Below are 19,487 nucleotides of genomic sequence, written 5' to 3'. Positions count from 1 at the left end.
ATGTTGGGACGAAAGCGGACGCTGGTTGCTGGGAAGAAGTCTGCCAAGTTGGTATTGCAGATGGTGCCTGCCGTTTTGGCTGTGGATGCCCTCATTTTGACCTGACGTTGGTTGATGACGGAGCTCACTTGATCTCTTTGACTGCGGACTGGCTTGCGGAGTCCCTTTTACGTCACAAGACGCTTACTACTTGAGTCTCTGCAAGCCAGTTCGCAGTGAACGCAGTGAGCGCCAGCTAAAGGAGTAGGATGACCGCCGCGAGGCTCCTTTAGCTGTGGCACGCGATGCGTAGCGCATCATCAATATTGAATCATTGAATTGAGCCCTTTTTTGAGCGCGTTGACGAGGGCCGCGATAAGCTTCAACAGCGGCTTTGGCACGATCGGCAGGAAGCTCCAAAAATAAAAAAAAATAATCTCTGTATATGTGCCTTATAATATTATTATATGTATTTACCTACGCATCGCGACCGCGTGTACTCGTGGTGTACAAGACCCTGATGTCAACGAGCAAGTTGCCCTAGCGATAGGAAAAGCGGAGAGACCTAGAGCCTGTATATATATATATATTAAATTATTTTAAAAAAAAAATCAAAAGTAAATCAAGCATTTTGCAAATCAAGAATAGAATGGCCGTGGTGACAGGGCCACCTTCCTAGTTTGGACTGGTGATAGGAAAAGACCAGAAACTGGCAGGAACGGGCCAAAGTTCGACTGGGATCCCATCGTCTGTCTACTATGTATGCTCACGGCCATTTTTAGAACAGAGATGGTCTCAACTAGCCCTCGCCCACTCATTGCAATGCGTCACAAGGCAGACTCAAGATCATCGCCGGGCTGCCGAAACCACGGGAACAAATACAGATAGCACACCACTGCGCCCTCGATCGAGCGACTACCGCTTCTTCTTCGTGTATGATGCCAATGCAATGCCCCATAAAGAACTCTACGCCACGGTTCTGGCGCCAAAGCTGAGCCACCCGAGCGACTCTCTCAGGCAAGACAATTTCACATCTAAAAGGCTCCTTGATTCCTGGCACGAAATAACTAGTGACGACACTCTTTCTGGTCAAGGGGGCTTGGTGCTCTGCTGCGACGGCCGCCGTAGGCGAGACCATGTTAATACAAAATGGGAATGGAACAGCCACGAGCACAAGTCAATGGCGGTGAATGTATGTATGTACGTGCTGGGTGGAGACGCGGTCCTGGGTGACGGCGGGCAATGAGGAGTGGTCAATCGCGGAACCGACGAAACCGACGATGCCACCAGAGAGCTGACCCCAGGCGCGGCTGGACGAGTCAGAAAGTCTCCCTTGTCAAAGTACCGCGGTGGCTCCATCTGTTGTCGTCAACAAGGTCAACTAGGCCGAACACAGGGGTAGAGCATGCAGGGCCGTTGACAGGGCCTTCCAACAAAGCCACCAGTTCCAGATGATGGAATTACTTGGTCTTCTTCACCAACTTCTCCGAGTGCTGTCTCCACCAACTTTGGCAGAGGCTTGGTTGTCTGGCGCCCCCGCACTGGTTACCCTTTTATCGTGCCAGGTTGTGAATATAGGGCTGAGGCTTGGTCAGGCTCTTGGAGGGTGACGGGCTAAAGGCTCGAAAAACGAGTGCGAGCCGAGGAGGGACGGGTAGCGTTCCCGGGGGGGAAGCTGAACTGACTAGGACCATGCCATGTGCTTGTCGAAATAGGGGACTGCGTCACATTTGATTCCGGCAATTATACGGAGTAGTGGGAGTTGATCAACGGGGCTGGCAACTCAAAAATAGAACCAGCGTCAAGACAGCCAAGTGGAACAGCGCTAGAGCTCCCCCAAAGAAACGGCTCCGTGCCAACATATTGGAGTACTCCGGACTCGACGTTGAACATGGGAATCGTCAGTCAGGCAAGACGAGTTGACGACTGGTGTTGTTCTCGTCCATGATTAGAGCTCCATGGCCCGTCTATCCAACCATCTAATCCCCAGACTCCTTTCTGCTCAGAAGACGTCAAGAAGAGCCACAAGAGACTCGGAAGTATATCTTGCTGCATCAGCGACAATCCAATCAACGCCACAACACTGGACGTGACAACAGTGGCACAACACCATCCCTCCTTCGCAACGCCCAATCGCTCCACTTACGCGCCGGAAGCCTGATCGTGATCAAGTCCGTCTGACGCAATGCGCCCCAAAAGTCGGTGCCTAGGTCGTCCCAGGCCGTTCGCCCGCCAAACCGCCACGTACCCTGAGCCCACCATCACTCGCGCATTATACGACGAATCCAGAGCATCATTCACGCTTAGACCAGCCTCGTAGGGCGCAGCCATGTGCAGTCGTGAACAGCCAGGGGGTCCCGTCACATCCCCCTCCCTAAACCTTCAGCCGCTCCTCGTTCGAGTCGCACTGATTACCCGATACATCACCCCGAGGGGCAGCCAGGTTCTCCCTTGATAGCAGAGACTTTGGTCCACTGGGGTTATCCAGCTAGTGCTCGAGGTAGCTTGTTATCCGTAAGGCTTGGACGAGTTGTATCAAGCGTCATCTCCACTTGGAGCGTTATGGTTGCCGGAGTCGGTGGAAGGGGTCTTGTTTGGCACATGAAGATTGTCCAAGTGGATCGGTTTGCGGCTCTCGCTCGAGACAATTAGTGGATGGAATTGTCTATTTTGTCATTTTCAAACGCGCATTTATAAGACTGGAGGGTTGTCCCATTTTCTCCCCGAAAGAGCTTCATTTCCATGTCGCAAGTGGTAATGGTATAAAAGAGGACCATCTGGTTTTTGAAAGAAACCCACGCCTTTGACCGGGTTTGGAAAGAAGGCGTATTTTGACTCTTCTTCCCCCATCGTCTGGAAGCTGTTGAGCGAGCGTGTTGAGGTGAATATGGGCGGCAAGCCGAATAGCTCGGGCTCTGGCTCGAGGCCACGCACAAGACAGAGGGTATATAAGCCTCCGCCGCCGTTGGAGGTGCCGGATATCGAGGAGGACGCGGCAGAGAGAAAACGGATATTGAATGTGCTGGCGCAGCGGAGATACCGTACGTGTCTGAAACCCACCCCCGCGTCTTGTAAAAGAATGTATATTCATCTCTTGGTGTTGTTTTGTGTTTCGTTTAGGAGAAAAGAAGAGACAGAAGCGTATGAGAGGGAGCAACGACTCAAAAAGTACCTCACAAGAAGCCGAAGATGAACACGCCCAGTCGGTCAAGGAGATGCCCGTCGACACTATAGAGCCCGTCGACACCGGCGTCATTCAGAGCCCCGGATCTATCTTCGGCGTCGACATGTGCTTCACCAACTGGGACATGCTGACCGACCCGACTCTCTCGTCCATGATGCCCGATGTAACTGGCTTGTTTCCAGATTTCCTCACGGCCACGGCCACGACTACGGCCGTCGATGACGAGTCAAAAGGAGGAGGAGGAGGTGGTGGTGGAGGTGGAGGTGGCGATGGCATCCTCACGGCGGCCTCCTCGTCGGGCTCAGTCTCTCCGCCCGCCATGATGTCCAATGTAATGTTTGGTTCACCACCGCCATCCCTAGATAGCTCATCAAACTCATCGTCCGATGTCAGCTTCCCCGACAGCTACCTTTTACCCGTCCATGAACTGACACTTCTGCGTGCGATGCTGCGTATAGCGGACCGGCTTGGATGCAAGGGCTCACTTTGGAGGCTGGATGCTCTGTCGCCCTTTAATCAGGGAATCGCGACACCGTCAGATCAACTTCCCCGGCCATGGCGTCCAACTCCCTCACAAGTTCTGATCCCGCACCACCCGCTTTTCGACTTCCTGCCTTGGCCCAGCGCCAGGGACAAAATCATCGGCATCCTCTCGCTCCCCGACGACGCCCGCCCGCCCACCGCCTCTGGCCCGCTCGCCCTCGTCAACTTCGCCTACGACTTTGAGGACAATGCCGAGGGCGTGCGCATCTACGGCTCCGACCCTTACGACCCCAGCTGCTGGGAGGTCGGCCAGGTCTTGTTTCAGCGCTGGTGGTTCCTGTTTGATCGGGACATTGTCGACAACAGCAACCGGTGGAGGAGGTTACGGGGGGCGCCTCCGCTGGCTCTGACGGCTCCCGGTGTGGAAAACTAATGTAGGTGCATTACTATTTGGGGGTAGATTGTGTATGTGTGTATGTGTGTGTATGGGAAAGAGAGGAAGAAACGTAGTTGCTTCCTCATGTCTTATTTTTAGAAGGTTACGGATAAAGCAATATCCCGGAGTTGGCCAGCAGGTGTTTGCTTTTGATTTTTGTATTGTTCTTGGTTGTATATAGGCTCAACTTCTCGAACCAATACTATGCTCATCATGGGCAGAATTTCCAAACTCCAAAATTTGTCCAACATATTTGATGTGCCTACGCTTGATGGAGCGTGTTTGTACTTGTGACTCATCGATATCTGCGGCCGTGGACGACGCGGGTAGCGTATAAGACTCTGCTCCCCTGGCTCGAGCCAACTATGAGCCGGGTCTTGGTAACATCGCTGACACGAATATTCAACTTCTCATCGTTTCCGGGCGGACTGGCTCCGGCAAGACTTCGATGGCGCGGCTGACTGGGAGGGAAGTGGGAAGTGAGCTAGCCCATTGCTTGTCTAGCAGCACCAGAATGTCCCGTGTGCTGGATGAGATGGTGGGCAGTCGGGCTCGGCGAATACCCACGGATGGAAGGGATGTCAAGGATGTTGCGGTTGATGTTCTCAAGGAGGCGGATTGGATTGATTAAGAGACATTATGTGAGTGAGTCACCACATCACGCAGACGGTGATATTTGATAGATACAACCGCCACGGATGCTTGGTTAGTGTCTTGATGAAGCGCAGTCAGCTCAAATCTCCACCATGGTCCTAGATGAGTCAAACCTTGGTTGAACCCCGTGAACCGCGTACACTTATTCCAATCCCCGCGCTTTACCCACCATGGAAAGGCACGGGGTTCCCCAGTGAAATTGATTTGACCATCAATTCCACGAGTTTCTTGCTTCTTGCTGTCGAGTCTCCGTTGCAACAGCCCAGCCGTCGACCATGTCCTTTACACCGCTCGTGCTAGTCACCGACAGGCTCATCTTTGTGCCTACACCAATGTCCGAGTCCATCAAGGGATACCGAGACTTGTTCAAGAGGTTGCATGAAGACCATTTATTCTGCGACATGGGATTCGGAGACTCATTCCCCGCCCGGGCCTGGACCGACGATGAGATCAGAAATGTACTCATGGCGAGAGATATATCCCGGCGTTGGAACAAGAGAAACATGGGCGACTTTGCAGTCGGCCTGCTGCCGACCACGTCAACGGGAAAGCTTTTATTCAGCTCCGGCGAAGGGAGGAAGCTGAAGAAGTCGCCAGAGAATATCCGTGTCATCGAGCTCGACCGATGGGACAAGCCAAGTTGGCAGAACGACGTCGAGGGAGTTGGCTATTCCTGCGCCCGAGACTGCACGGCAACACTCCCGCCGCTTGGTGAGGGAGAGGCTCCCCTACCACCATGGCAAGTAATGTTGGAGATGCGTCATGGTGTGAGCCCCGAGCACTGGGGAAAAGGACTGGCTCTTGAGGCATCCAGAGTGGTGATCCAATGGGCCATTGAGGAGAGGGGTGCCCGGCGATGTATTGCTGAGACGCAAAAAGGGGAACAGCAGAAGCCGCCGAGTGCTGCAGTCGCTGGGATTCAACACGGTCGATACCAATTACTTCAAAGAAAAGGACGCCTTGGACGAGTGGGAAATGGTGGTAGCATGGAGCACAGCGGCCGGTCAATGCTCACCGAACATTCTCAAGCTCTTATCGACCACCCCACGTGGCAACGACAACGACCGAGCATTTCCGCCTTGAAACAAGACTTTGGAAACAATACCACCGGCAGGCTTGTGCCGATTGGCAGAAACACCACGGTTCTCAGATCCGTCCGATCTTGTCGTGACTTGACCTTGCCGCCCCATCCGACTTGGCGTATCCTCACAGCAGCCCCAACCAACTTTCTTCCAAGAACATGGTAGCAGAGATTGAGTGTCTCCAATAGGATTTTGAGCTTTGGACCGGCTAGTGCCAAACGCCATTCGAGAATCGCCATCTTCAAAGTCGAAGGAGACCGCACTGACGGGAACATGGAAACATTGGTTGTGGACCGAGGGACCAAGCGTTCGGCTGTGAAACTGCCGAGCAGTCACATCACATATCTGACATATCATTGATAGATATGGACTTGGAATATGAGAGGAGTTGTAATCCTACCATGCCATTTTATCCAGGTCGCCTGCCAACTTTTGTTTTGTTTATACGGCACCGTCATCTATCCACTGTGTCTTTTAGAATAGGCTACACTGATTATCAGATCATTCAAGCATCAGACAAACGACAACCCAAAGAGCAATGGAGGCCGGTCAAAGTGACGGAGTGAAACGCACATGCGCCATGACATGCTACGATTATATTCTGTCGCGCATAACTACCCTGCGGCCGCCTATGGATAGAGTTGTTAGTCCTATAAAAGCTCTTCGCATGCTCAACAGCGAGCAATGGAATTTCTTTGGGGTGAGTCTCGGGGATATTCCTACCTGAGTATTTTGTTGATATTAAATACACGCAGTGTGCCTGGAGTGGCTGGATTATGGATTCTTTCGACTTCTTTACCGTCAGTCTGACATTGCCACAACTTGCGGCCGCGTTCAACAAGAAAGACTCCGACATGACATGGGGCATCACCTTGGCATTGATGTTTAGGCCGCTGGGCTCGTTTCTTTTTGGATTCTTATCCGATCGCTACGGGCGCAGGTGGCCGTTTGTCATCAACAACTTGATGTTCATTCTCCTGGAGCTCGGAACTGGCTTTTGTAAAACATATAATCAGTTCCTGGTCTGCAGAGCCTTTTTTGGAATTGCCATGGGAGGAATTTATGGCAACTCCGTAGCAACGGCCCTGGAAGATTGCCCTAACCCAGCGCGAGGATTCTTGTCTGGCCTGTTTCAATCCGGCTATCCCCTGGGATATGTCTTGGCTACGGCAATGAATCGAGCTTTAGTTGGTACGACAAGATATGGATGGAGACCGCTGTTCTGGTTCAGCGCCTGCCCGCCTGTCTTCATCATCTTATGGAGATTGAGGCTCTCTGAGACGAGAGCCTTTCGAGACCGTAAGATGATTCGCAAGACTCTACCGAACAACACCCCTACTTTTATGGACAGGGCCTGGGTTGCTCTCCGGGGCTACTGGCTTTCCGTCATCTACATGGTGATTTTGATGAGCGGGTTCTCATTTGTTGTATGTTGTATTTTCAAGACGTCTCATTTTTACCCATGTCCCATGTGCTATACTGACTGTAGATTGGGCTAGTCTCATGGCGCACAAGACCTGTACCCGACAATGCTCGCTACCGAGTTTGAGCTTACGCCGAATCAATTGACAGTCACGCAAGTAGTAGCAAATATGGGAGGATTCCTCGGTGCAATCTGTGTTGGCAATCTATCCGAGATTTTCGGGCGCCGTCTAACCATCATGGCCTCCTTAACTGTCGCTGCAGGAGTACTATACCCGTACACAAGAGTTGAGACACCGGGTCTGACGGTAGCTGCTTTCTTCGTCCAGTTTGCCACACAAGGTGCATTTGGAGTTCTTCCAAGTCATTTGATGGAATTGTCCCCAGCAGAAATCCGGTCTATCGTGGTAGGCACTGCGTACCAACTTGGGACGCTGGCGTCAAGCGGCTCGGCAACAATGCAGTCTGAAATAGGGGAACGCTATTTTCCTCTTCCGCCAGGTTCATCTGGCCAACAGCGCTATGACTATGGCATTGTCATCTGTGTATTTCTGGGCGCAGCTATTGCTTTGGTGGTGGTCACGATCTTTATCGGACCAGAACACAAGGGACGCGAATTCGGGTTAGACAGTCAGGAGGCCATCGAAGCTATAACGGCGAGGGACCAAGTCCCGTCAAGGCCCAAGTCTGATAAATCATTGGCTGAGGCGGAGAATGTCTAGAGGACAAGCGTTGGCGTATGGCGTGTTATTGTAATTGAATATTATGCTTAATATTGCGCGATTTGCAATGACGGGCGTGGTCCATCTCTGTCGTCGATTCTGCCATTCGTACAAGACGTGAAGCTACACCAGCAAGGCCGCCAAAGGACTCTGAACGAGACATTGGAACGCCAATCCATCCGCCCTGCTGCAAAAAGGAGTCAGTCGGCAAACACCGATTCCCTCCGAGTCATTTTCCGTCTTATAGAAACACATGCCGTCGAAGGTATGATTGGCCGGTAGGTGGTTCCTCGGGGAATCACAACTGGCTGGCTGCGTGTTTCTCCGATGCCTGCAAGCAAACAGTGGCTGAAGGTTGTAGATGCAGACTGCAGAAGCCACGTCACACAGAAGCCGAGCAGGTGTTCGCTTGGCCTATCAACCTGTGAGAAGCCTTTGATGATGGCGTTTTCAATTCGCTCAAAGGCTGATCAGCATTTTTTGGGGGGGGGGGGGGGGAGAACCCGAATACGACCAGCAAATGGATTGAGCATGTGGGTGACCAGAAGGTTTCAGCAGCACAAAAAAAAAGTCACTGGCCCCGACTAAAAGCGCAGGTGTAACCTTGGGGTTTGCGGGACACTGGTGGTGTCATTTGTTTACCTCGGAGGAACCCAAGTACAGGCACCTGAGTACCTGGGCATGGTAGGTGGGGTCTCGGAGGGGACAGTACTTCGAAAGGAGGGGCATTATGGATGGAAGGTCCCTGCCTAGGGATATTTGAAGTATCTACGGAGTACCTAGGTACCCAGCAGTTCAGCAGGCATGCAGTACGACAACTGATTGATTGATTGCCTTGGAAGGTTCTATGGGTAAACTGAGGAAGGCACGGCAAGATATCTTGGGATATGGAGCACAAGGGTAAGCGCGGGACATGACATGAGTTGCTGGGCAAGCTGGCTCTTTCCCGGTGCGCCGTGGAAGATGGAACATTTGAAAACTCCAGATGTCGAGACTCGCGATGCTCCGTCGTCCGCTGACAAACAACTTTGGCGTACATGCATGCCCACCGCCAGTCCAGCATAGCACTAGAGCAGCGAATGAGTCTGGCTGTCTCGCTCGCCGAGGGGCCGGCAACGGTGCCGCATCTCACTGCTTCAGTGGATCTGTCGACCCAATCAGCACTATTATTGGCCACTCCGACACTGCGCTTCTCCAGGCCAAAGTCAACCGGTCCTGGTCCGCTCTTGAGCTGGTACGTCCGTACGCATCGGAGGTACCTCTCTGGCTCTTTTCACAGGTTCCAGTACGACGTCGGTGCCCCCACCTTTGACACTGGAGTCCCCCGTTCTCGCTCGACCTTCGGTGGCATTTGTCCTCGAGAAGTTTTCTAGATTTGCGTCTATACCATAAGCACTGCACTTTCCGTCTCTGTGGTTGTCTGTGAGGGCAATTTCAGTCGTACGGCCCCTGGAAGGACAACTGTACTAATTTGAACCTTCGGGGCCTCCTGCGGGTACGCTGATTGAACACAGCGACAACATCCACGAAGCCCCGACCTTGTGTCCGGTTGGCTCCAGGCCGTGAATACCTCACCTTGTCCCGCTTGTTCGGACAGAATACGTCTCACCAATCTCGCCTACACCCCGTGGGGGAAATTCTCAGCGTCACCGACCGCCTAGGTGCTTTAAGCCGCCTTCACCCCCGTTGGTTTCTCTAGACAACTCTTCACTCTCTCCTACCACCACCATCACCACCGTCACCAACATGCATATCAAGGATATGCTAGCCGAAGCTGAGAAGGGCGGCCAACCGTCCTTCTCCTTCGAGTATTTCCCCCCCAAGACTGCTCAGGGTGTCCAGAATCTTTACGACCGAATCGACCGCATGTACAACTTTGGACCCAAGTTTATTGATATTACTTGGGGAGCTGGGGGCCGTATTGCCGAGCTTACCTGCGAGATGGTTCTTCAAGCCCAGTCAGTCTACGGCCTTGAGACTTGCATGCACTTGACTTGCACCGACATGGGGCTAGAGAAGGTCAACGATGCTCTCAAAAAGGCGTACAAGGCTGGTTGCACCAATATCCTTGCCCTCCGCGGCGACCCCCCTCGAGCCCAAGAGAAATGGACCGCCACCGAAGGCGGATTCCATTACGCCCGCGACCTTGTCAAGCACATTCGAGCCACCTACGGCGACCATTTCGACATTGGCGTTGCTGGCTACCCCGAAGGCTGCGATGACAACAAGGATGAAGAACAACTGCTCGACCATCTGAAAGAAAAGGTGGACATGGGTGCATCATTCATCGTGACCCAGATGTTCTACGATGCCGACAATTTTGTTCGCTGGGTTGGCAAGGTTCGCGAGCGTGGAATCAACATCCCTATTCTGCCCGGTATCATGCCCATTGCTACCTATGCCAGCTTTCTGCGGAGAGCCAAGCACATGCAGTGCAAGGTCCCCGACCATTGGATGACCGCTTTGGAGCCGGTAAAGAATGACGATGTTGCTGTCCGTGAGATTGGGAAGACTCTGGTTGCGGACATGTGCCGCAAGCTGCTGGCCAATGGCATTTATCACCTGCACTTCTACACCATGAACTTGGCCCAAGCTACGCGCATGGTGCTCGAGGAATTGACCTGGGCACCGTGTGCCGAGCGGCCACTTCAGCAGGCTCTTCCCTGGAAACAGTCCAAAGCCCTGGGGCGACGAGATGAAGATGTGCGACCTATATTCTGGCGCAACCGCAACAAGTCCTATGTTCTCCGCACGCAGGACTGGGACGAGTTTCCCAACGGTCGATGGGGTGATTCTCGATCGCCTGCTTTTGGAGAGCTGGATGCCTACGGGATCGGCCTGACAGGCACCAACGAGGCCAACCGCAAGAAATGGGGAGAGCCAACCACTGTTCAAGACATTGCCAGCATTTTCGTCAAGTATCTCAACCGAGAAATTGAGTCGCTCCCCTGGAGTGAGGCTCCTCTTACTGGTGAAGCCAATGCTATCAAGGACAATCTTATCCAACTCAACAAGCGTGGCCTTCTAACTATCAATTCTCAGCCTGCGGTTGACGGCGTCAAGTCATCGCACCCCATCCATGGCTGGGGTCCTTCTAATGGCTACGTTTACCAAAAGGCATACCTCGAGCTTCTTGTCCCTGCCTCAATCTTCGCCGAGATGGTCAAGCGTATCGAGGATAAACCAACCCTGACCTACTACGCTGTTACCAAGGATGGTGAGCTCAAGACCAACGCTCCATCAGATGGACCCAATGCTGTAACCTGGGGTGTCTTCCCCGGCAAGGAGATTGTCCAGCCCACTATTGTGGAGAGCATCAGTTTTCTCGCGTGGAGAGATGAGGCATTTAGGTTGGGCACAGATTGGGCCCACTGCTTTGAGTCTGAGACGCCCAGCCGAGTTCTCCTTGATCAGATCATGAACGAGTGGTATCTGGTCAATGTTGGTAAGTATTGATAGTATGGTGTTTCTCGTGTCATCTAGTGGCTGACTAACCATTGCTAGTTAACAATGACTTCCACGAGAACCAGACTATCTTCGATCTCTTTGAGGGCCTTGAAGTCAAGGGACTTGACACTCCTGTGGCCGTTTAAGGCGAGCAGGATGAAAAAGCACACACCATCTCCTCCTATCTCTAAATTAGCCGCTCTGTTCCACCAGAAGGCTTTTGCATTGACAGCCATTGCGGTCAATATAGGGCAAGCATTAACTCATGTCCCTACTCCTTTTCTTTTAACATTTGATCTTGTGATGCATTTCTTTTCATTCTATTTTCTTGATTGTCTTTACTTATCTAGGGAGCGCATGCATGAATGACGGCGTTTAAGCACAAAAATACGGCAAACAGGCGGGGGCAAGGCGTGACTTTTTCAACAAAAAGCTACACAGACGCAATGAACAATAACTTGGTTGAACGGTGAGGTTCAAGGGGAGAGCGAAAGGAGTGAAGAAGGTACAACGATCCAAGAGTATACGCGCCACGATCATGCAGAAAGGGAGTTTGAGATGTAAGCCCGGTTTTGGCTCCTCGCCCCCATTGATTTCGAATTTCTTGCAGCAAATTGCATATAATATCTCAACGATACCCCGCCTATGCACAGCCAGATGTGTTTAGACAGAGCGAAGGAAGTGGCAGTGTTGCTGCAGGTGCAGGTGGAAGCGAGCAAATATGGAGGAGATTTGAGCTGAAAATGGCATAAAATAAAATACAGACGGCGCTCTGGATAGAAGCTTCAATATAAATGAAGCCTTGGAGGCATGCCACGGCAGCTACTGTTTGTTAATGGGCGTTGAAACTGTAGTCTCGTTACTGTGTGCCATGCTGACCATGACCAAGCAGTCGTGATGTTGAAGCCCTTGATTCGTCGACGAAGGCAACTTTAGAGCCAGAGTCTACAGAAGGACGTATTTGACAGCGAACTGTATCTCATCATGGCAACCGCCTCTATTGTCAGCTTGCCATGCACGGATCCCGCCCTGCCTAAACTCAACCATGGCCGTGTTCGAAAGTATAGGTAGGGTTTCAGCGATAAGACGTGTGCCGCCTGGTACGGAGTTCGCCACGAACCTAGATTCGGGCACATCTTTCATGAACAGTTTCTGCATCGGGCTGTGCCATCTAGACAAGTAAAGCCTACACCTCGATATTCCCCCTCCTACATTGTTCAGCCCAACAACCCACCCAACACCCGCCGAGAAAGAGACTCCCATCACCAGCGCGTGGTATTCACGACCAGAATCTTGCTCCATTGCACATGTACATGGGCGCATCTGGTAGTATCCGGACGGCGTGGACGGCCAAGACAGTCACCTGCACGTGTGAGCTGCTCAGGGGCCACCCTGAAATAGTTGTGCGTACTCATTACTGCATACACCTACTCCCATCCATAGTCGCCCACCTCGTAATCCATGTTCACGGGCGCAGCATCCGCATCCCTCTCCTTCTCGCGCACCTCCCCTTCCTCCCTGGCATCGTCCATGCCGGCCATTGCATCCCCCGGCATGACGGCCCCGCTCTCCTCGAGCGCCGACTTCTTCAAATTCACAGGCGGCGGCGGCGAATTCACCCACGACAGTTCAAGCTTGCCTTCCACACCGGGCAGTTCGTTCCCGTGAAGTGAGTAGTAGAACTTCTCGGCGGTTTTGCGGTCTCGGAAGGACACGTGTGTGACGGAGGGATTCGTGTCGACTGATTCGAATTCACCCATGTTCTGCACATGTTAGATGTCCTAGTTTCCTTTTTTTCATCTTCTAGTTTTGTTGAGCTTGGAAACTTACCAGCAAGAAGTGGCGGAGTTGCTCATCCTTTTCCGATGGTGTGAAATCGACCCCCCTTATGGCCAGCTTCTTCGGGCGGTTGTCGATGGAAAACTGGGCATAAGCAGCATGCCTCCCTGCTGTTCCTCGCATTGCACCCCTGCCCCTGGGCGCAAACCCTCTGCCACGATGACTCCGACCTCTAGTATCCACCTCGGGATGGATATTCACTCGAGTCTACTTCGGCATTGGGATCAATGCCAAGTATCTTGGCTTCTTGTTCCAGTGCAGCGAGTTTGGCCCTGAGCATATCGGCCCCTGAGGAACCAGGTGTCTCGGCGCCGCCATTCTTCTCTGCCAGCTTGGCCCGTAACCGTTCTGACTCGGCCTGGTGTTTGACCAACAGATCTTGCTGCTGTTTTTCCAGTTCCAGTCGTTTCCTTTCAAGTTCGCTGCGCTTGTCCTCCCGTTCTTGGTGCTGCTTCTGCGCCTCTTCCTGCTTCCGTTGGAACTCTTCCATGTCAAGTTCCGGCTCGACGTCCATGTCGTCTGGTCCGGAGCCGGGATTGAAGCTGGAGCTGTTTGGGACTGACGCCGGCAGCTTGTCCTTCTCATCCTTGTACCAGAAAACCTTGACGAATCGGTTGTCAAATATCACTTTTGGAGAGCGGTATGCGTCATTGGCTGCCGCCCACTTGTCGTACTTTACAATCGCTAGATGTTTGTAGGGCTGCATTGATATTTCGACAATGTTTCCAAACTGTGCAAAGAAATCTCTGACCTTGTCCTCGCCAAAATGTTCTTCGGGGATATTCTCGACCACAATGGTAGTCTTTGAGCGATCACTTACAGGACCTTCAGCGGAAAATGGCGCTCGCGAGCCGCCTTTGCGTCCTCCCCGCTTCCCTTTACGGCCGCGTGATGGCGTCTCAGGATTCAGTGGCTTCATCATGGCGTTACCGGGATCATATTCTGCCCAATTGTCAGCAATCTATCGAGCTGAGACTTGGTAGCGCCGTCAATATCATGAATGTCCCATCTCTGCAGGACCTGGATGATTTGCCATTTAGCGAGCAACCAAGGTCGTGGTTAGAAGGAAGCAGGACAATCACAACCGTAAACAGACATGAACTAAACCACCACATAATCATAACCAGGGAACTTACCATCGCCCCCATCACCACCGCCATTACCGTGGTCATAAACGCATGTGCTTCCCCTCGCGCAAAAACCCTTCGTGTCAAAATCTCTACACCTCCCTCTCCCCTTCTTCCTCTGCCCCCCTCTTCCCAAAGCACCACCGCCAAATCCCCAGCCTTGCTGTCCTGGCATTCCTGGCCACGGTAACCCCATGGCTTGCATCTGCATTATCGCCTCCATGGGATTATTCGGATCGAAGGGTGGCATCATCATCATGCCATATCCGTTTGAATTTCTATCAACTCTATCCTCGCGGCCGCGCCGTCCCTTTCGAAGCTGTTTGAATGCGCGTCCACCTTGAGGACCATTCTGTTCAGGGTCATCTGGGGGGCCGGATTCGTCTAGGCGTCGCTTACGTGAGGATTCCGGGCCTTTATTTTGTAACGAGGGAAGAGGATCTGCAGGTTTCGGAGGGGGTTGTGCCCCGGGGAGGTATGACCTGTAAGTGATAGCTTGGAAGACGTCGTCTAAGAAAGTCTTAGGATCTGTCCATAGCTAAAGCGTCAGTAATCGCAATCAAAATTGACAGCCACGGTACTAGAAGCTCGGCAATCAGATTCCATGCATCGCACAGGAAGACTCACCCTCTGTGAGAAAGTCCGGAATCTCCTGCTCGCACAACTTCCTCACGCTCTCCTTGTCCCCATCATGCTTCAGCAGCGCAATCACGTATTCTGCAAGTACGTCCGAGTCGGCATCTGATCTATTGGGAGTTAGTAATCCTTTCCCGTTTCTCATGCCTTGTCATGCTCCTCGCAGGGTACCGTCCGATATGACGCACGTGTTTTCGATGCGCTTCACAATCCACGCCTTGAGCAGCTGCGCGTCCTCCTCGGGGAATAGCATTGTCGACAATGTGTGCTTGAAAAAAGGCTCGCAGTGAGCTCGTTCTCAGGCGCATATAACTCATCCAGGGGGTAAGAAATGCTACGGCAAAAAGGTCTGCCAGGCTGTGTAGAAAGATTGATGGAGAGTAGTGACCTTGTTCTGGAAGCTTTAGACTATGTGGATCCTTATTGGCTGGACGCCGCGGACTACGGAGTACCCTATGTTGTGGAGACCGAAGACAAGGACATAGAGAGTTGCAACGACGACGTTGCATTTACCGCGTCTTTAACTACCGAGCACCTAGGTTCCCATCTGAGCCTGCTAAACAGTCACTCGTGAAGCAATCAATCCTTTCTCATGGATATACTGTTGGGTGATCTCCCGTGACACAGCTCCGAACACCAATCACAATTTACCTCTTGGAACGCAATGCATTTCTGGACCGAGTTCTTCACACAGCATGCACACATTTCATTCTGAACATTTAATAATTGATCCGAGACGACATAACTACATATATGAAAAGCTCAATACAGCTTCCCTTGATTATAGGCTCAGCCTGGCATTCGGTTGTCGTGTTTATTTTTTTTTACTTCCTGGTCGGCGTACCGACCAATCGCCGTTCAATGCCTTTCATAGCTGCCACGGCTGGGGCTCCGCGAGGAAAGCACCCCATACCTGCACGAGTAGCTGGTTGACGAGATGTGCCAGTGTAGGCACGACACCTGATTCTATCAGCACATAAGGAAGCTGTTTACAGCTTGTCATAGTACTAGAAGCAAACATAACACGTTAGCATACTCATCGTCAGTCAGTTTGCGGGCTTATGAAATAAACTTACGTTCTCAACGCCGGGAACCTCGACCTTGATACCCTTGCGCTTACGCATTTCTGTGACAATCTGACCGACCTTGGAGGTGGAGTCGAGGGGAGAGCCACCGGGCAGGACCTGCCAGTGATCAAAGACGGACTGAGGGAAGGCCTGGCCAGAGGTGGCGGCACGCAGGTCACCGTTGAAGCCGAAAGACTCCAAGACGGGCAGATAAGCCTTGATGTTGAAGAGGGGAGTACCGGGGCGCTGCTCCTCGTTGAAGACGTGACCACGACGGCGGGTAAGAACACCGTAGACACCACCCATGGCCTGCTCGGGAACCTGAATTTCGACCAGGTAGACGGGCTCGAGCAGGGCGGGCTCGGCCAGCAAGGCAGAGGCGTACAGGACACGACGAGCAGTGGGAATGATCTGACCACCGCCACGGTGAATAGCATCAGCGTGCAGGGTGACATCGAGGATGTTGAAGCGGATAGAGCGCATAGGCTCCTCGGCAACAGGACCCTCACGACTGGCCCACTGGAAACCAGAGACAACGGAGTCCTTGATTTCGTTCAGGTACTGAACAGCCTTGGTCTGGTCAACTAGCAAGTTGGCACCGGTGCCATCAGGACCGAAAGTCCAGATCTTACGGGCATCAGTGACATCCCAACCGAAGTCATCGGCCAGGACACGGGCACGAGCCTTGAAATCGTCACGGGCAGAGACCTTGCCGCTCTCAATGGCCAGAGAAAGCTCCTCATCAATGGGCTCAGCAACCATGTACAGACGGTTGTGCTTGTTGGGGGACTTGGACAGAGCCGTCATGCTGGACTTGCCCTGGACGGTCTCACGGTACTGGACGACGGGATCCGAGATGTTGAGAGGAACACCGGCGTGGTCCTCCTCGAGATCCTTCAAACAAATCTCAAGATGCAGCTCACCGGCACCGGCGACAATGTGCTCACCAGACTCGGAGGTCATGGTCAGGACGCAAGGATCGGACTTGGACAGACGCTTGAGACCTTCGACCAACTTGGGGAGATCCTGGGCGTTCTTGACCTGGACGGAACGCTGGACGACGGGGGAGACGGAGAACTTCATGACCTTGAGGTTATGGGCAGTGTCAGAAGTGGTAAGAGTACCAGACTTGAGCAAGAACTGATCGATACCAACGAGACCGACAATGTTACCAGCGGGCATGTCGTCAATGGCCTCGACCTTGCCGCCCATCATGAGAACGGTACGCTGAATAGCCTTGATGAACAGGTCCTCCTTCTTGCCGGGGACGTAGTTGGGGCCCTGAATGCGGACCTTGAGACCGGAACGGACGGTACCGGAGAAGACACGGCCGAAGGCGTAGAATCGACCCTTATCGGAGGTGGGAACCATCTTGGAGACGTACAACATGAGAGGACCCTTGGGGTCGCAGTCACGGATACCAATGGCGGCATCATCGTCAAGGGGACCCTCGTACAAAGTCTCAGCACGGTACTTCTGGGCAGTGACGGGAGAAGGAAGGTGGAGAATCATCATTTCCAGCAGGGAGTCGGCAGCGGGCAGGAAAGTTCGCATGACGACCTTGAGCAGCTGCTTGCCCTCCTTCTGGCGGTCATCAGCGTCCAACTTGAGGTTGAGCTTCTCAAGAAGAGTGGTGATCTCGTCGTTCTTGAAGTTCATGACGGCGTTGAAGATCTTAAAGATGGGGTCGAGGATGAACTGGTTGAAAGCACGCTCAAGCTGCTTGCCCTCGTACGTGCCGTTCTTGGTCCACTTCTTGGTGTGAGGGTTGAAGTAGTTGTCGCCCTAAAGAGTTGTGCTGCGTTAGTGGACTTGTTTTTAAGTTTGTTATGAGAGAGAAAGAGAGAGAAAATTTCACTTACCCAGAGACGCTCCATCATCTTGTTCTTGTCGACACCAAACTTCTTGGCATATCGGATGGCGAACTGACGGACGGTGAAGGCCCAGCCGTGCAGACCGGAACCGAAAGCAATGGTACCCTTGTCGGGATAGACCTGGACGTCACCGAGGGTCTTGTCGAGGTAGGTGGAAATGATGACGTTGACGGACTCGATAGTACGGGAGAAGGACTGGTACAGATCCTCCTTGGAGACCTGAAGCTCGAGAAGAGCACGATCGACCTTGTTGATAATGACAACAGGCTTGATACGCTCACCAAGAGCCTGACGGAGCACAGTCTCGGTCTGAACACACACACCCTCAACGGTGTCGACGACAACGAGGGCACCGTCGGTGACACGAAGGGCAGCAGTGACTTCGGATGAGAAATCAACGTGGCCGGGCGAGTCAATCAAGTTGATCAAGAAGTCCTGGCCATCGGTCTTCTGGCCAACAATGTCTTTGATGTCCTCCGGGTCTTCAAGATGACCGTACAGGGAGATGGCGGTGGACTTGATGGTGATACCACGCTCCTGCTCGTCGGCACGAGTATCGGTTGCTCGTGCATCACCCGCCTTTGCGGTGGAAATGATACCGGCTTTGGCAAGAAGAGAGTCGGTCAGGGTAGACTTGCCGTGATCGACGTGGGCAATGACGGACATGTTACGGACATTGGTGGGCTTGTCCATAAGGGCCCGAATCTCGTCGATGGTGAAGCTAAATTGCGATAAAAAAAGTTAGCCATTGTCTGCTGCATTTTGCAAGTATTTTGATCCGTTGGAAGCTTCTCTCTCTTTTCCCATCATGACCCGGCCGTCTTGGACATTCTCACTGGGCGCCGCCCAAAGACTGCTCAGCAGCTCAACGCCGGGTGGGGTCAACCGCCAAAGCACACAAAAACGGACCATGTGCAAGACACAAAAAGATTGATCTGCCAGCCATTCCACGACCCCTGGTACCAATGCCGCCTCCAAAAAACCATGCCCGAAAAGAAGTCCTGCAGCACCATGTCCAGAAAGGCATCCGTCACGCAAGAGTGCACTTACTTGACCATTTTGGCGGTGTTATTGAGGGCGACCTCGCTATGTGATGGTGGTTTGTAGGAGGAGAAAACTCGTTGCTGAGCAAAGCGGGGTTGAAGATTTTCACCCCGCGCTCAGGTTTTGTATTTTTTTTTATTTCGTTTGTTTCGCTTGGGAAGCAAAGCCTAGTTGGCCACCCAAAAGATGACTCAACCACGGAACCAAAGGGTATCAAAGTGACGAAATGGGAAAAAAAAGAGAGACAGGCGGACTGTCAATCTTTTTCAAAAAAATGGTCCCTTTGACGGGTTTGGAGGTTGGAAAGGAAAGGGAAAGGAGTGCAGACGGCGAGGGAACACGGAAAATGTGGTGCGGAAAAAACCTGCGGGTGGGCCGCCATCCTGCCATCCTGCCAGCTGGGCAACGGGTCAACAGAGCCGTCTGTGTGCTCAATGGCCCTGCCATGGGCGTCTATCATTCATTTCTAAGCTGCTGGCTAGTGCGAGCTG

The 19,487-nt window shown here is 52.6% G+C and overlaps 8 protein-coding genes across 8 annotated transcripts; 4 read left to right on the top strand and 4 right to left on the bottom strand.

The window, feature by feature from the left end:
• Window positions 1-606: 606 nt before the first annotated feature.
• On the bottom strand, window positions 607-1,331 carry J3458_020596 (uncharacterized protein). The gene has a single exon (XM_066122128.1). The coding sequence runs from the start codon at window positions 1,115-1,117 to the stop codon at window positions 794-796; it is 324 nt and encodes a 107-aa protein (XP_065972754.1). The 5' UTR covers window positions 1,118-1,331; the 3' UTR covers window positions 607-793.
• A 1,535-nt stretch (window positions 1,332-2,866) lies between these two features.
• J3458_020595 (uncharacterized protein) lies at window positions 2,867-4,079 on the top strand (the record flags this gene model as incomplete). The annotated part of the gene is made up of 2 exons (XM_007815918.2): window positions 2,867-3,020; window positions 3,100-4,079. 2 exons carry the CDS (start codon window positions 2,867-2,869, stop codon window positions 4,077-4,079), a joined length of 1,134 nt encoding a protein of 377 aa, XP_007814109.2.
• Window positions 4,080-5,011: 932 nt separating this feature from the next.
• J3458_020594 (uncharacterized protein) lies at window positions 5,012-5,983 on the top strand (the record flags this gene model as incomplete). The annotated part of the gene is made up of 1 exon (XM_066122127.1): window positions 5,012-5,983. One exon carries the CDS (start codon window positions 5,012-5,014, stop codon window positions 5,981-5,983), a length of 972 nt encoding a protein of 323 aa, XP_065972753.1.
• Window positions 5,984-6,594: 611 nt separating this feature from the next.
• Window positions 6,595-8,438, top strand: JEN1_6 (Carboxylic acid transporter; the record flags this gene model as incomplete). The annotated part of the gene is made up of 2 exons (XM_007815919.2): window positions 6,595-7,245; window positions 7,318-8,438. 2 exons carry the CDS (start codon window positions 6,595-6,597, stop codon window positions 7,960-7,962), a joined length of 1,296 nt encoding a protein of 431 aa, XP_007814110.2. The 3' UTR covers window positions 7,963-8,438.
• An 838-nt stretch (window positions 8,439-9,276) lies between these two features.
• MET13 (methylenetetrahydrofolate reductase (NAD(P)H) met13) lies at window positions 9,277-12,983 on the top strand. Its single transcript, XM_007815920.2, has 2 exons — window positions 9,277-11,407; window positions 11,467-12,983. Exons 1-2 carry the CDS (start codon window positions 9,709-9,711, stop codon window positions 11,553-11,555), a joined length of 1,788 nt encoding a protein of 595 aa, XP_007814111.2. The 5' UTR covers window positions 9,277-9,708; the 3' UTR covers window positions 11,556-12,983.
• On the bottom strand, window positions 9,352-13,371 carry J3458_020591 (uncharacterized protein; the record flags this gene model as incomplete). The annotated part of the gene is made up of 2 exons (XM_066122126.1): window positions 9,352-13,172; window positions 13,240-13,371. The coding sequence occupies 2 exons, from the start codon at window positions 13,369-13,371 to the stop codon at window positions 12,837-12,839; spliced, it is 468 nt and encodes a 155-aa protein (XP_065972752.1). The 3' UTR covers window positions 9,352-12,836.
• A 49-nt stretch (window positions 13,372-13,420) lies between these two features.
• On the bottom strand, window positions 13,421-15,264 carry J3458_020590 (uncharacterized protein; the record flags this gene model as incomplete). The annotated part of the gene is made up of 4 exons (XM_007815921.2): window positions 13,421-14,190; window positions 14,385-14,903; window positions 15,003-15,121; window positions 15,200-15,264. The coding sequence occupies 4 exons, from the start codon at window positions 15,262-15,264 to the stop codon at window positions 13,421-13,423; spliced, it is 1,473 nt and encodes a 490-aa protein (XP_007814112.2).
• Window positions 15,265-15,556: 292 nt separating this feature from the next.
• On the bottom strand, window positions 15,557-19,371 carry EFT2_3 (translation elongation factor 2). The gene is made up of 4 exons (XM_007815922.2): window positions 19,003-19,371; window positions 17,941-18,673; window positions 16,088-17,863; window positions 15,557-16,018 (listed from the first exon to the last, which is right to left on the bottom strand). Exons 1-4 carry the CDS (start codon window positions 19,008-19,010, stop codon window positions 16,001-16,003), a joined length of 2,535 nt encoding a protein of 844 aa, XP_007814113.1. The 5' UTR covers window positions 19,011-19,371; the 3' UTR covers window positions 15,557-16,000.
• Window positions 19,372-19,487: the final 116 nt, after the last annotated feature.

The sequence above is a fragment of the Metarhizium acridum genome (assembly GCF_019434415.1).
Source record: "Metarhizium acridum strain ARSEF 324 chromosome Unknown scaffold_574, whole genome shotgun sequence".
NCBI lineage: Eukaryota > Fungi > Ascomycota > Sordariomycetes > Hypocreales > Clavicipitaceae > Metarhizium > Metarhizium acridum.
This window is presented reverse-complemented; position numbering and strand designations above follow the sequence as displayed.

Excerpts from the sequence above, each read along its gene's own strand:
- J3458_020596 (XM_066122128.1), bottom strand. The coding sequence starts at position 1,117 with ATGGTCTCGCCTACGGCGGCCGTCGCAGCAGAGCACCAAGCCCCCTTG.
- EFT2_3 (XM_007815922.2), bottom strand. Across the intron at positions 17,864-17,940 it reads AGATGATGGAGCGTCTCTGG|GGCGACAACTACTTCAACCC; the intron begins GTAAGTGAAATT and ends ACAACTCTTTAG.
- MET13 (XM_007815920.2), top strand. The coding sequence starts at position 9,709 with ATGCATATCAAGGATATGCTAGCCGAAGCTGAGAAGGGCGGCCAACCG. Across the intron at positions 11,408-11,466 it reads GTGGTATCTGGTCAATGTTG|TTAACAATGACTTCCACGAG; the intron begins GTAAGTATTGAT and ends AACCATTGCTAG.